The sequence below is a fragment of the Nothoprocta perdicaria genome, unplaced genomic scaffold (assembly GCF_003342845.1).
Source record: "Nothoprocta perdicaria isolate Ctin4 unplaced genomic scaffold, notPer1 scaffold_0, whole genome shotgun sequence".
In the NCBI taxonomy this organism is placed as follows: domain Eukaryota; kingdom Metazoa; phylum Chordata; class Aves; order Tinamiformes; family Tinamidae; genus Nothoprocta; species Nothoprocta perdicaria.
The window spans coordinates 10,660,572-10,673,533 of NW_020454092.1; the positions used below are offsets into that span (position 1 = coordinate 10,660,572).

General features: G+C 42.8%; 1 protein-coding gene across 1 annotated transcript in view; it reads left to right on the top strand.

Annotated features, from left to right (window-relative positions):
- The window catches only part of KALRN (kalirin RhoGEF kinase), a 464,489-nt gene that overhangs the window by 190,727 nt on the left and 260,800 nt on the right, over positions 1–12,962 (top strand). Inside the window, exon 5 of the mRNA XM_026054352.1 lies at positions 3,136–3,648. Coding sequence (XP_025910137.1) covers positions 3,136–3,648 — 513 coding nt within the window. The remainder of the gene's footprint in view (positions 1–3,135; positions 3,649–12,962) is intronic.

Here is a 12,962-nt window from a genome sequence, read left to right on the forward strand (position 1 = left end):
CCTTTGAGAGCAAGGCTGTCCTCAGGTGCCTGTGTCACCTCCACAGATCCCTCCTTATTGAAATCCCTGGCAGAAGGGGCCTGGCTGCCACTCCAGTGCAGTGAGATTGGCATCGCTGTGTATGGGGACAGAAAGGGGTCAGGGCAGGGAGAAAGGGCAGGAAAGAGAAAGAAAAACATGGAGCAGGAGGGGCTTGTGTGGGCGCTAGCAGTGGGGACACCATAGCTCATGGCCTGTGTGAAAATCTCTGTTTCACTTAAGCAGGGACACTTAACAGGCCCAAGAGATCTTATGAATGTTCATCCAGGCCTGAGTTTCAATCCTACAGAGGTTTAATAAACAAAATCAATGTCTCCCAAAAGCTTCAAAATCTAGAAGTAAAGTATCAGTCCTCAAATACATATATATTGTTTGGAACATTTGGTTGTTTTAAAATACATTAGTGCTCCGGAGACTTCATTTTTTCACTGTGTGAAGCTGGTGTGATGATAGGGAAGAGTAAACTGTGGGCAAGCTATTCTTCAGAGTTAGAGCTCTGAGGCTGTATTGTGCTAAAAACTCTTCACTCATTCCTGTACACAGTGTCTCACATGAAGGGCAGTTCATTCTGGATGTGGGCCTGTGAGCCTGGTCTCTCTGCCAGGCTGCCATGTGGGTGCCTACACTGGCCCAAACTTTTGGCCAAAGAGAGTAATGGCAGCTCTCCTGCTCCCTCTTGGACCACCTACAGGCACACAGAACTGCTGAGTCCTTCAATTTTAGGATTTTTAAGAGGTTCCCATAGACCCACTGCAATGTTAGGCCACAATCCAGGAATCTCTGTTTTAAAGGATTCCTGTGGTTGCTGCTGCTTATTGGTAAACTCAAACTGTAGTGCCAGTCGAGCTCTGAACAGAACTGGGGATATCAGATAGTCATCCCAGATCTATTAAACTCCTTACATTTATTAGATTTATGGCGGCAGCACATGTGCATCCTCTCTGCATTGAACCATCATGGGGACCTCCCACATCTGTGATTAAATGCAAGATGCTCATAGGAATGTAGATGTTGCAGGGGAAGGCAGTGGAAATCTATATTGATTTAACCCATCTACAAATACAGTAGTTACTAGCGTCAGTTTTAGGGCCAGATTCTGCTACTGAACTTAATGGAAGCAGCCTAGGTATGCCCGGGCAGAATTTAACCCTTAGTGAACGTTAATGATCATGGTTTTTATCATGACATTTTCTGAGAGAACAGTTCTGTGTTGCAGTGCACAAAGTGTATCGCTCCACGTGTTTGGGAAAAGGCTCTGATCAACTAATGCAGACTCCACGACTTCCTGCCACTTTGAGGGATAGACCAGGATTAGCATTAATTCAGAGCTGCTTTCAAAATTATTTTCTTTCTCCTGCCAAAAGGGTTTAAATAGTGAGCACTGCTTCTTAGAGTGAAAGAAAAGAAAAGAAAAGAAAAGAAAAGAAAAGAAAAGAAAAGAAAAGAAAAGAAAAGAGCAAGAAAAGAAAAGAGCAAGAAAAGAAAAGAGCAAGAAAAGAATGATATCTGGGAAACAATTACTTGGTGTCACTATATACTCGCCCAAATAAGGTGGTTTTCATATTAGCCTTGTGGCTGGATCATCATGTCAAATTCTGAATGAAACATCAGTGCTTGCAGTAGCTTGACATAGTGCAGGCTGAGTGCCCAGGTATTAACAGTAAGGACAAGGCTTTTCTTGACAGGCAGCTAAATTCTAATTAAATACTTTGAAGGGGTCAGTGTCCAGGCCAAGAGGTTTAGAATTCTGAAGTGCTGCTTTGAAGCTGCACCTTCCTGGTGTTTGTTGGCTCTTTCCCCTGCCCTTCTCCTATACCATAAAGCCTTTTCTCAAAGGAACACTGCAAAAGAGTTTTAAAGTGATCTTTCTGCTGAGCATATGCTCTATAGAATCCCATTTTAATACATTACAGAATGCCTGATATTTTTAGATGGATAAAAAAAAATATTGGAAGAAAAACCTGTTATTAACTTTAAACCAGTGGGCAGCCTCCTTTTTGGACATAGTTCAGGATAATGGATGGGACTTGAGGTATTTTTCTTTATAGATGACTTTTTCAAGATTGTTGTGATTATGAGTGCCCCTATTTTGTAAGAGCACGAACTCTGACATTCTTTAGAGGCCTGATTTTTAGGGGATACTTGTGCAGGGCTTTCTGGACATCACCAACCTTTAAAGGCTGCCACCCTGCATATTAACATGACCACTGAAAATCTCTAGTAATATTTGGAAGCCTGTGCTCAGATTTCAGTAAAAATAATTTGTCTAAAATGAATGGGAATAGACTTCAGCTGTTGAGTCCTTTAGCTTTAAGGTGCTTAYAGGCACCCAGGGCATTTCTGTATCAGTGATTACTTTTTTTTTTTTTAGTAAAATCTGAATGAATTAAATCCATCTTTAATTCATCGTATATGATTCATGAATGGTTCTGTTAGCAATAAATTCTAATTGTTAATACTCCTGTGACATTTAATTTTTACATTGATTTTGGCTTAATCACATTAGAAAATGCTAATATGAAAGAGCGCTGCCTGTGGCAAAAGAAAACTGAATTAATCTAAAGGAAAAAAAATGACATATTGTATATTTTGGCGGGTTAGAATACCTGCTTCCTTTGCTTAAAACTTTTGCTGATATACAGCAACTAGCCTGAATGTAGTGCAAGAAATCAAATCCCTGTAATACCATATGCCATTTAGTGAATAATCACGTCCACACCATCAGCAGCCTCTGTAAGAGGCGWCTGTGTACAGCTGGTTAAAGCAATCCTAGAATCCACAGCAGGGGCCTTCTCTGGGTGTGTTTTTGATTGTCTCGCCTAAGAAGATAGGCATTATTGCAGTAACTAGCATGCCTTAAAATAAAGTCAGTGCCATTAACAGATTTTCAATATGATTAATTCATATTAATCATATTGATTATAACTCATACTTAAATATATAACTTAAACTTAAATACAGTTCTCAACATCTTTTACAATAGTCCTTCAATTATGTATTGATGAAGAAAGTAATCCCTTCCTGCCACTTATGGATTGCACTATTATTTCTGGTTGCACGGTCACTGATGAAATGCTCTCACTTTCACTTCCCTAGACAAGTATGGTCTCTGTTGAAGGCCTGGCAAAACTCGTGGATCCTTCTCAACTGACAGATGAGTTTGAAGGATCTTTGGATTACAACCATGATGAATGGATAGAGTTGCGCGTCTCCTTGGAAGAGTTTTTCAACAGTGCTGTTCATTTATTATCAAGGCTGGAGGATCTCCAGGAAATGTTGGCGAGGAAGGAATTTCCCGTTGATGTTGAGGGCTCAAGAAGGCTCATTGATGAGCACACGCAGCTTAAGAAGAAAGTGATTAAAGCTCCTGTGGAAGAACTGGATCGTGAGGGTCAGAGGTTATTACAATGCATAAGATGCAGCGATGGCTTTTCCGGTAGGAACTGCATTCCTGGAAGTGCAGATTTTCAAAGTCTTGTGCCAAAGATCACCAGCCTTTTAGACAAGCTGCATTCTACCCGGCAACACTTGCATCAGATGTGGCATGTCCGCAAGTTGAAATTGGACCAGTGCTTTCAACTCCGACTTTTTGAACAAGATGCTGAGAAGGTAGGGAATAATCTACTCCTTTTATACTTTTACTAAGGCTTTATCACAAGGGCACCTTGGACATTTTTTCTTTCTACAATAAGCAACATGAAATATTAATTGCAGGTATAAATCTCATGATGCCAGCAGATGTACTTTATGTGACTCATAAGTCAAATTCTCTGAACTAATTGTTGGATGTGGCAGGCATAATGATACTCAGAGCAACCTACTTGTGTCATTTTTGGTGAAACTTTTTCTGCTTTTTCATGTCATAATGAGTAAATATTACCATGAGAATCAGACTTTATTCATGTTTTTTCTACAAACCTTATGAACATATTTTTCTGCATGTCATAGGAGCTAAAGAAGAATAGTTTTAGTGTTTGATATACTATGACAAATGTTTGCACTTTTCATGAGTATATGGGAACTCTGTAGCTAAATTCTCCSTAATTGTTATCCTAATCCATATGTTCAGTTCACCTTTCGTAGGAAATTGCAACCGGATCTGCAACAGGCAGGATCTCTGGTCAGGGAACTGAATGCCAAGGACATGACCACTTAGTTCTCATAGCTTGAGATCTCAGAGTRTGTTTAGATTCAAGCTTAAACAAACACATAAGAGAAGGTATTTTCACATGACAGCAGTATGCAAAACTCACTGGGACTGGTTTGCATTAAACTGCACATAAGGATGGCATTTGACTTCATACCTGACAGTGAATCAGGGGCCAAGATTCCTATTCACCAACATAAGATCAGATTTGAGAAATATTTAACATTAAATTACTCCATAGAGAGATTGCATTGCAACTTCCTATTTCTTAGACATTTGTGATGTAGCGTATCGGCCTGAAAAACAAATAGTATGTCTTAAAATGAACGGCAGTATACAAAAGAATGTAGGGTAACAGAAACATTGCTAAGTAACATGGTTTTATGAAGCTCTAGTTCCAGACTATAACAAGAAGTGTGTAATATAGCTGCAGTCATATCCTTATTCCTACGCTCTTCAGAAGATGCTCRCTTGGGAACCTGTGCTAGATAGGGAAGTGTCCTGAAAGTGAAGCACCTTGTCATGAGAGCTGAAAGTGCTGGCTAAAACCAGCCGTGTCCTCTACCAAGGTTTCATATACAACAGTGCCTGTACATGTCAGTAATACATAATAAATTAGGTTTCTTATGCTATTCTGTTGCAGTCTGCCTCTGGAAGCATTGGCAGGTACYGATGTTGGTGATTTTCTGTTAGAAAACTGTACTGAGACTTGGCAGTCACCTTCTTTATGCAGAAGGGTTTCAAGTCTGATGAGACAGTTTTCTGAGAAGTCCTCACTGTGCATTTAAATTGTGGGCCGCAGAAGTAGGGTATTCTCAGGGGAAGGTACCGAGCTCTCAGGCTCGTGCTTACCTAGTCTGTGTATATCCATCAAAAGCCTCCATGTACAACACAGTTGTTTTACTAATGTGCTTGCATGGACTCAGGAGAGAGGGAAGAAATGCAGAATTCATCTGAAGAGGGAACCTGTTGAAAGTCATATGTTTACCAGGAGCAAATTAATATTTATTTTTAAAGTGTCAGGAGAACACACATTGCGGAAACAAACACAATCTTCTGTAATGTGAACCAACACATTGGTTTTCAGTGCATATACTAAGTAACTCTAAGGAGGGCTGTGACTGAAAGGGCTCCATCATTATATAATCAATCCTTTTATTGGCAAAATGAATGAATTCACATGAGTGGTGAATTCACATGGATCTGTAAAATGAGAATCGTTACAGAGTCAGTCAAGAATATGGAATAGCACAGCTTTGTTTCTTTTCTTCCCTTTTGCAGGTCTCTCTGAAATTGCCCAGCCATCTCATGCTGGAAAATACTTGTTTCATAACAAGTTCAGAACTAAGTCCACTGAGTACTGTCTGTGCTGTATAAATACTCACCACAGTATGTCTGTATATTGAATTTTAAAGTTTCCTGATACCTCTATTTGCTCARTAGAWCTCTACYTTCTAGCATTAGGTGTAGGAGCAGAGACAGGATGGTCTTCATCTCCTGGGGGGRATGAACAACTCTTTATAACCTGGAYATGTCATTTAGTGCTTATCAAATGACAGCTCTAATACCCTGTAAAAGGTCAAACACCAACGTACAATTCTGAATATAAATAAGGTTTTAAGGCCTTTTAAAAATATTTCTGTATAGTTGTTGGGTGATATTTTTGGAAACTGTTATAATAATGAGAAAATGGACAAGGACTTGGCATTTTCCAGACACCTCTTATTTTAAAAATTTCAGGTGTCCTCATTGCCTGAAAATTCTTAAAGGAGGAATAGAAAAAAAAGGGGACACTAGAAGGAAAAATGCAGTATTTTAAGGGAGATGACTTCTGAACTCCTTGCTCTCATAATATTTAGGTGTTCCAAGCAAAGCACTTGACACTTTTTTTCCTGTAGACCCCTCTATCCAAAAATGTGTAAGTGGCAGTTGCTGGCCAGACATTCAGATTATATCTTGCTTCCCAGGGCACTCCATCCCAGAGCTGTAAAAGTCTCCTTTCAAACAACCAGACCACAGCTTCTGGGCTGGGATATTAGTCCTGCTGAGACCAGGTCAACCAGACCAAGCTCTTTTCCCCGTTTGGAAAATCGGCCTGGATCCTGATAAGAACTAGGGCTGTGGGCTCTTGATCTCCCCCTACCCCCTTGGAGTGACTAGCGGTTCCAGGCCGGGGCTGGACACTCTGCAGAGTTGTCTGCTGAGCAACTCACACATCTGGGGTATGAAAAAGGTGGGTTGCTAGTCCCACACAGAGCTTCTCCCGCTGGAGTTGGCAGGAGAGAGCACATCTGTCTGTAGAGAAACTTCATGTTAGGTCTTTGGGGAATTTATTTTCTTGTGCTGACACAGAGGGAGAACCAACGTGGGCCACTGCTCAGGCACAAGCTGTGTGGGAGGGCTGGATCCCTGGATATAAAACTGGCAGCTCCTTGAGCCCCCGGCAGCAGATGGACCCTCAGGCAGGTCGGCCCCAGGGCTGCCTTGGCAGGGGCTGTGGGGAAGTTCACACACACGGTGATGACTGCAACGAGCTGCTGATGAGTAACRCATTTCACCCTCACCAAGTAATACACGGTTTTACATATGCCTATGTGTGTGTGTGTACATGACTCTGAAACCAGAACCGAGTCCTCTGTGTTTTTCCTGGATAACAGGGAAAATATTTTTAGCCATCAGCAACATGAAGAATGTAGCTTGGTTTAAGTTGAATATTGTTTAAACCAAAAACCCACAGTCAGCGTAGATCCAACTATTAGAACAATCTGAGCAATGTTAATTGGTTGGTTGAAATGTGGACAGGGATAAGAGTTCAGGAAAGAGTCTACATGCTTTGCACTTGAGTAAATACCAAGAAGAGACAACAAGTTGTTCTACTCTACACTTTTCCAGCATTCTGGAAATCATCTGTAACTGGCACCCACCTTGATTTTTTGTAGGAATTTCCCCATCATTCTGGGGAAATTCCTGTATCAGTTCTATTCTCCCTACATGTATCAGAATGGAAAACAGTTATCATGATGTAATCAGCAGTTAAATTCAAGCAATGTAGTCATTGGCTTGACTGAACCGAGGATCTCTGCTGTGAACCAGCAGCACCAGAGCAAAGAAGGAGCAGGCTGCTAAAACATCAGCAGTCACTGACAGGAGACAGACCCATTTTTCCCCATCTCCACCTTCCACTTTCTGCTTTTCCAAAGTCATATCACAGTGCAAAAGCCAACTCCAAAAATGGTAACCATGGTTCAAAAATACAGTGAGTGAGCTTCGCTTGAAGGTTGTGGTGAGAGGAATTTCTTGTTCACATTCAGCCAACTTTTTTGCAAAAAGTTCAGTGGTGAGCCAAAGCCCACAGTTAGTTTGCAAGGGACAGTGAAGTAGCCAGCTTGTAGCCAAAGCTTCTTGCTTTTCAAAGCTTTGCCTTGGCAAACATACCTCTGCCTGGGGGTTTGTCCATGGAGTGGGATGGGGGAGGCTGTGCCCGATGCCAGGGGCTGCTGGATGGTGCCCAGGTCATACCCTGCAATGGCCGTTCCTCCTAGTTCCCAAACTGTGTGACCAGGATGGGGTCATAGCAAGATTTTGATGAGTGCATGAGTGATCTGAATGGAAGAACAATACTTAGTTCTTGTGGTAAAAGATAAATTTGGGGGGAAGATTAGGCAAGAAGAGGCTGAGGGGGTCAGGGTGGAATTCCGGGTGTACCGGTCCTCCTGTGTCCCAGCACGACCAGGTGTGGGCACTGAGGCTGTGGCTGTGCAGAGCACGTGCTGCATCCCTCCCTCCCCACACACAGCCCTGGTTTAGGGCTTTTCCTTAGTCTGGTCTCCTTAAATAAGGGAACTGGTGAGTGTTATTCTACTAGACAGACTGTGCGAGAGTTAGTGTCCATTTAGTCACATAAATAAGGGAGCCTTTGGCCTCTGCAAGAGGGAGCTCACAGATAAACCAGCTSTACTGGACTCCTGTCCAGTGCCCTATTCCTCTTCCCAATGAAAGTCCTGGGAAAACTCCTACTGATTTTTGGCAGGAGCACATTATGCCCATTTGCACCTATTCACAAGTGCCAGACAAAATTTAGGAGTTCCTGGCCTAGAATCCAGCTTGATGTTTTACACAATCTGGAAAGATTACAAAGAACTTGAGTACAGTGGAGTCAGTGGCAGAGGAAGTTACCCAGTAAGTATGTAAATGGAGGATTTAAACCATGCTTACCACACTCTTACTGCAGTATTACACCTGGCAAAGGTCTATGTTCCTCAGAAAGGAGGAGCGATGTGCATCCTTTGGCTAAAAACACGCAGAATAACTTTGGTGTAAGAGCAAACAGCAAAGTGTGGAAATTCGTCCTTTGCTTTAAGAAAAAAAAATGCAGAAAGAAACATTGGTATTTTGCTGTTTGAGAGAAAGGGGACTATGAGTGCATTTATGACCAAGATTATGATGCATATCCGCATCAATTGTTTCAAGCATTAGTTCCCTTTACACTGCACTTAAAAATTCTGATGCTGTATGTACTGTAATAAAATGCATTACAAATTTGATGATATGATGCTTCTTGCTAATAGGGGGCAGTTTATTTTATTACAGTCCATTAAGTACAGTCGTAGTAACTGTTCCTTTAGTCAAGTGACGCTGTGTGGGGAAGCATTTCCTAGAAATGGGTCTCAGCTGACTTTGCGGAATGGCAGGATAAGAAAGATTGGAAAGATCAGCAACATCTTCACTTCCTCTTCACTTTGTTCATCTCTTTTAGGTAGATGGCAGAGTTTTCCCATTTAGCTCTTGTCATATTAACCCTTAAGGATTTGTGCAATGCCAAAGGCATCAGGGAACTTCCTGCTACACTAACCTGCTGGAGAGGCTCCTCAGACTGAGATAAAGTCCACTCAATACTAAGCCATTTCCCCACTCTTATTTCACTGCYGCTAGAAGTGCTCCTTTTCTTTGATCTGTTCTATGTGTGATTTATACATTTGCCTCCCAGATTTTGTGTGAAAATTTGACTCAGAAATTACTGGAAGGGGGATGTGTCTCAAGCGATGAGTTTGGGAAACTGTATAGAAAAGTGCTGAGGAGCTGATGGGAAGAGCTGTCGTTTTTGAAATGAATGTAAAAAGTGGGGGAGTTCTGGGGAGCGCCAGGTGCTTAATTAGAATCGGGGAGGAGGGAGGAAGAGAAAGAACCCGAATGTGGATAATAATGAGAGCATATCCTTAGTCTTGCACCAAGGAGAAATATAAATGCCGCCTGTGCTGTCTCACTGGGGAAGGATTTGTTAATGAATTTCTGCGTTAAACCGTTAACTGCAATAATCATAGTGGCATAATGAGCATGGATTAGAAGTGGATTTTTGTGTAGGACTTAGATTTTGCTGAAGTTACATGAACGCCACGTTGGCATACAGAGCTCAGCGTGCCCTGGATTTTCTGTGTAAGTGCTTACACCGTGGGTATCACAACAGCACAGCGAGAGCGTGGCGCAGTAAGGAGCTTTCCCAGAGCTTTCAAACACAGCAGGTGTTGTTAGGCCTGAGGTAAGCTCCATAAGACATCCTCAATTAAAAAAAAAGCCAACAGCTTAGTGTTTTCTGCAGAGATGTGGTCTGAAGGCCTCTGTTAGGCTCCTCTGAGCATGGTACAGCCCAGGCACGAGGGGACAGCAGCAGTAGAGATCCTGCCTCTGGACTGGGAGAGGTGCCGAGCTGGGTCTGTGTGTGTGAGCACACATGTGTTTGCACGCTGCTTTGTACAACTGAGCTAAGCAAGACTGTGTTCCTCACCCTGCTGCTACAGAAGGCGTTCTTAGAGAGCACAGGGACTTGATCTGTACAAGTTGCCTAGTCCTCTTGGCCCAAAGCACCTGCATCCCCCTTCATGGCACAAGGTCACTCCCTTTCCTGCTGGTTTTAGTTGGATCTCTTGACTCCATTTTGCTGCTAGAGGTGTCTTACAAAACACGGAGGCCTGGTCTGTCAAGCAGTGAGAGACTCAACTTTTCCAGAAATTACTCTAGACTCTCATAGTCTCTTTAAAAATTACCCCGATGGACGTTCAGCAAGTGACTGTTGCTAGAGGTCGACATGCAGGACCCACRTGTTTCTGAAGGTCCCTGTGGACTGTGTAGCCCTCGTGTGTAGCCCCATGTTTGGCTCCAGCCTGACTGGAGGAGGGATTAGAGACTTTGTGCCCCCGTTACAGAAATGGCATCTCACTTTCAGCCACCTCCATCGGAGTCCTCCAAAACACTCTTGTCATGTAGGCCATAACATTCATAATGTTATAGGCACCCTGATTTGCCAGGACTTGTAAGACTCCAAGTACATGAAGAAGAGGCTTTGAAAATGTTCCTGGCACAATTGTTCTTTATTTTTAATCTACAGAAGACATAAAAAAAGATCTCCATATTTATGGATATGAAAAGGAATAAACATAACTAAATGAATAGACACTGCTCAAGACCAACATTTAGTCAGAGTATTTTAAGTTCTTTCTGCTTCTTTTTCTCTGTCTTTTCTCATGCATATGGATCTTGCACAGAGTGCCTGTTCAGAGCAGAAACCCTGTTTCTATATCTGGGGTCTTCTCTCTCATACTGTTCGGGACAAATTCTTTTTTTATAATCTGAAGTTTCCCATGGCATATGGTGCTTTCTTTTGGTATAGAGGTTCTCTRTAGCGATGATTGTTTTTCACCCTTTGTAACATCAGACTTGGGATACCAGCACCGGGAAGGGAAGTCAGCAATTAGTCTGAAGAAACTGCTGTTTGATCATGGTTCCTAACCACCGCCCACAGTCATTCCTGTGCTATCCTTTGTACTTAAGCCCACTCCTAAAGTAAAAACAAAGCAGACGACAAGCTTCATATTCAAAATGAAGCTTTTGCTCTCACTCAGAGATGCTAACAGCAAACTGAAGAAGAAGATGAGTGCATATAGGTTCCCCAAATTGTTGTGTTACCAAACACCATCTTACTGCATCAGGCCCTAAAGTGTTGGAAAGATAATTTCACAGCGGGTATGGAAAGGAGACTTCACCTCAGCTGGGAGCATGAGCAACTTCTAACTGCATTTCTGTATGGCATGTAGCATAGTGAGGTACTGAAATCTTCTTCTACCTGATGTTTTCTGTGAAAGCCTTTGCAGCAGCATTGGTCAAAGTAGGACAAAGGACCAACAGAGGAAAATCCTATCATAGAGATAAATTGTGTATCTATTCCTAAAAAAAAGTGTATTTCCCCAAATGCACCTGCATGCAAGCTCTAATTACTTTTATTTAATTACTTCACACGTCTTAGAATAAAGTAGGCTCTAATAAGACAGGTGAGAATTGAAAGCATGTAGCAATGACACTATTGTGACAGCACAGTTTTCCATTAATTTTCAGTGTGTTTTTATTTATGTGCTACCTTTTTTTTTTTTGCATTTAAAAATAATTGAATTCTTGATGCTGAGTAGAGCTACTGCTTTCTCTTGAAGTGCATCAGTGCTCTTTCTCGTGGMTGTGCCACTATTAGATGTTCTGATGCAGCTGAACAAACATTATGATGTTCCAAATGCCACTTTTCTCACTTTTTTTAATGAAAATCAGTGGCAGCAGAACAGGACTTAATGGTTATAGACTCCCCAAATTACTGGGTTACCAAGTGCCAAAGACATTTGTGAGAGTGGGACCAGCACCTTTGACTTTAGAAGACTGTGAGGGGGGCAGCTAAAATCTGCAGTCCCTTCCACCAGGCTATGAACAGGAAAAAATTACTAGGAAAGTATGGGATAAGTCACTCCAGTTTTGAAAAAGGGCAAGAGGGCGGACCTGGGAAACTACAGGCTGGTCAGCCTCACCTCCATCCTGAGAAAGATGATGGAGCAGCTCATCCCAGAGACCATCTCTACACATGCCAAGGCAAAGAAGGTGGTCAGGAGTAGTCAGCATGGATTCACCAAGGGGAAGTCATGTTTGATGAACCTAATAGCCTTCTATGATGGGATGACAGGCAGGATGGGCGAGGAGAGAGCCATGGATGTTGTCTACCTTGACTTAAAAACAGCAAGGCTTTTGACATCATCTGCCATAATATCCTCATAAGAAAGCTCCAGAAGTGTGGACTGGACAGGTGGACAGTGAAGTGGATTGAGAACTGTCTGGATGGCAGAGCTCAGAGGGTAGTGATAAATGGGGCCAAGTCCAGTTGGAGGCCTGTGGCCAGTGGTGTCCCTTGGGCGTCAATACTGGGCCCGGTGCTGTTCAACCTGTTCATCAATGACTTGGACGAGGGCACGGAGGGCATCCTGAGCAACTYTGTGGATGATACCAAGCTGGGTGGAGGGGCCAGCACTCCAGAGGGCTGTGCTACCATTCAGATGGACCTGGACAGGCTGGAGAGTTGGGCAGAGAGGAACCTCATGAGGTTCAATAAGGACAAGTCCTTATTGCAGAGTCCTGCACCTGGCACAAATAACCCCAGGCATCAATACAGATGAGGGGCTGACCTGCTGGARAGAGCTCTGCAGAGAGGGACCAGGGAGTCCTGGTTGACACCAAGTTAACCATGAACCAGCAGTGTGTCCTCATGGACAAGAAGGCCAATGGGGTCCTGGCTGCATCAGGAGGATGTTGCCAGCAGGTCAAGGGAGGTGATCGTYCCCATGCACTCAGCTCTGGGGAGGCTGCACCTGGAATATTGTGTGCAGTTCTGGGCTGTCCAGCACAAGAGGGATGTGGAGCCTCTAGAGAATGTCCAGCAGAGAGCAACCAAGATGATTAAGGAACTGAAGCA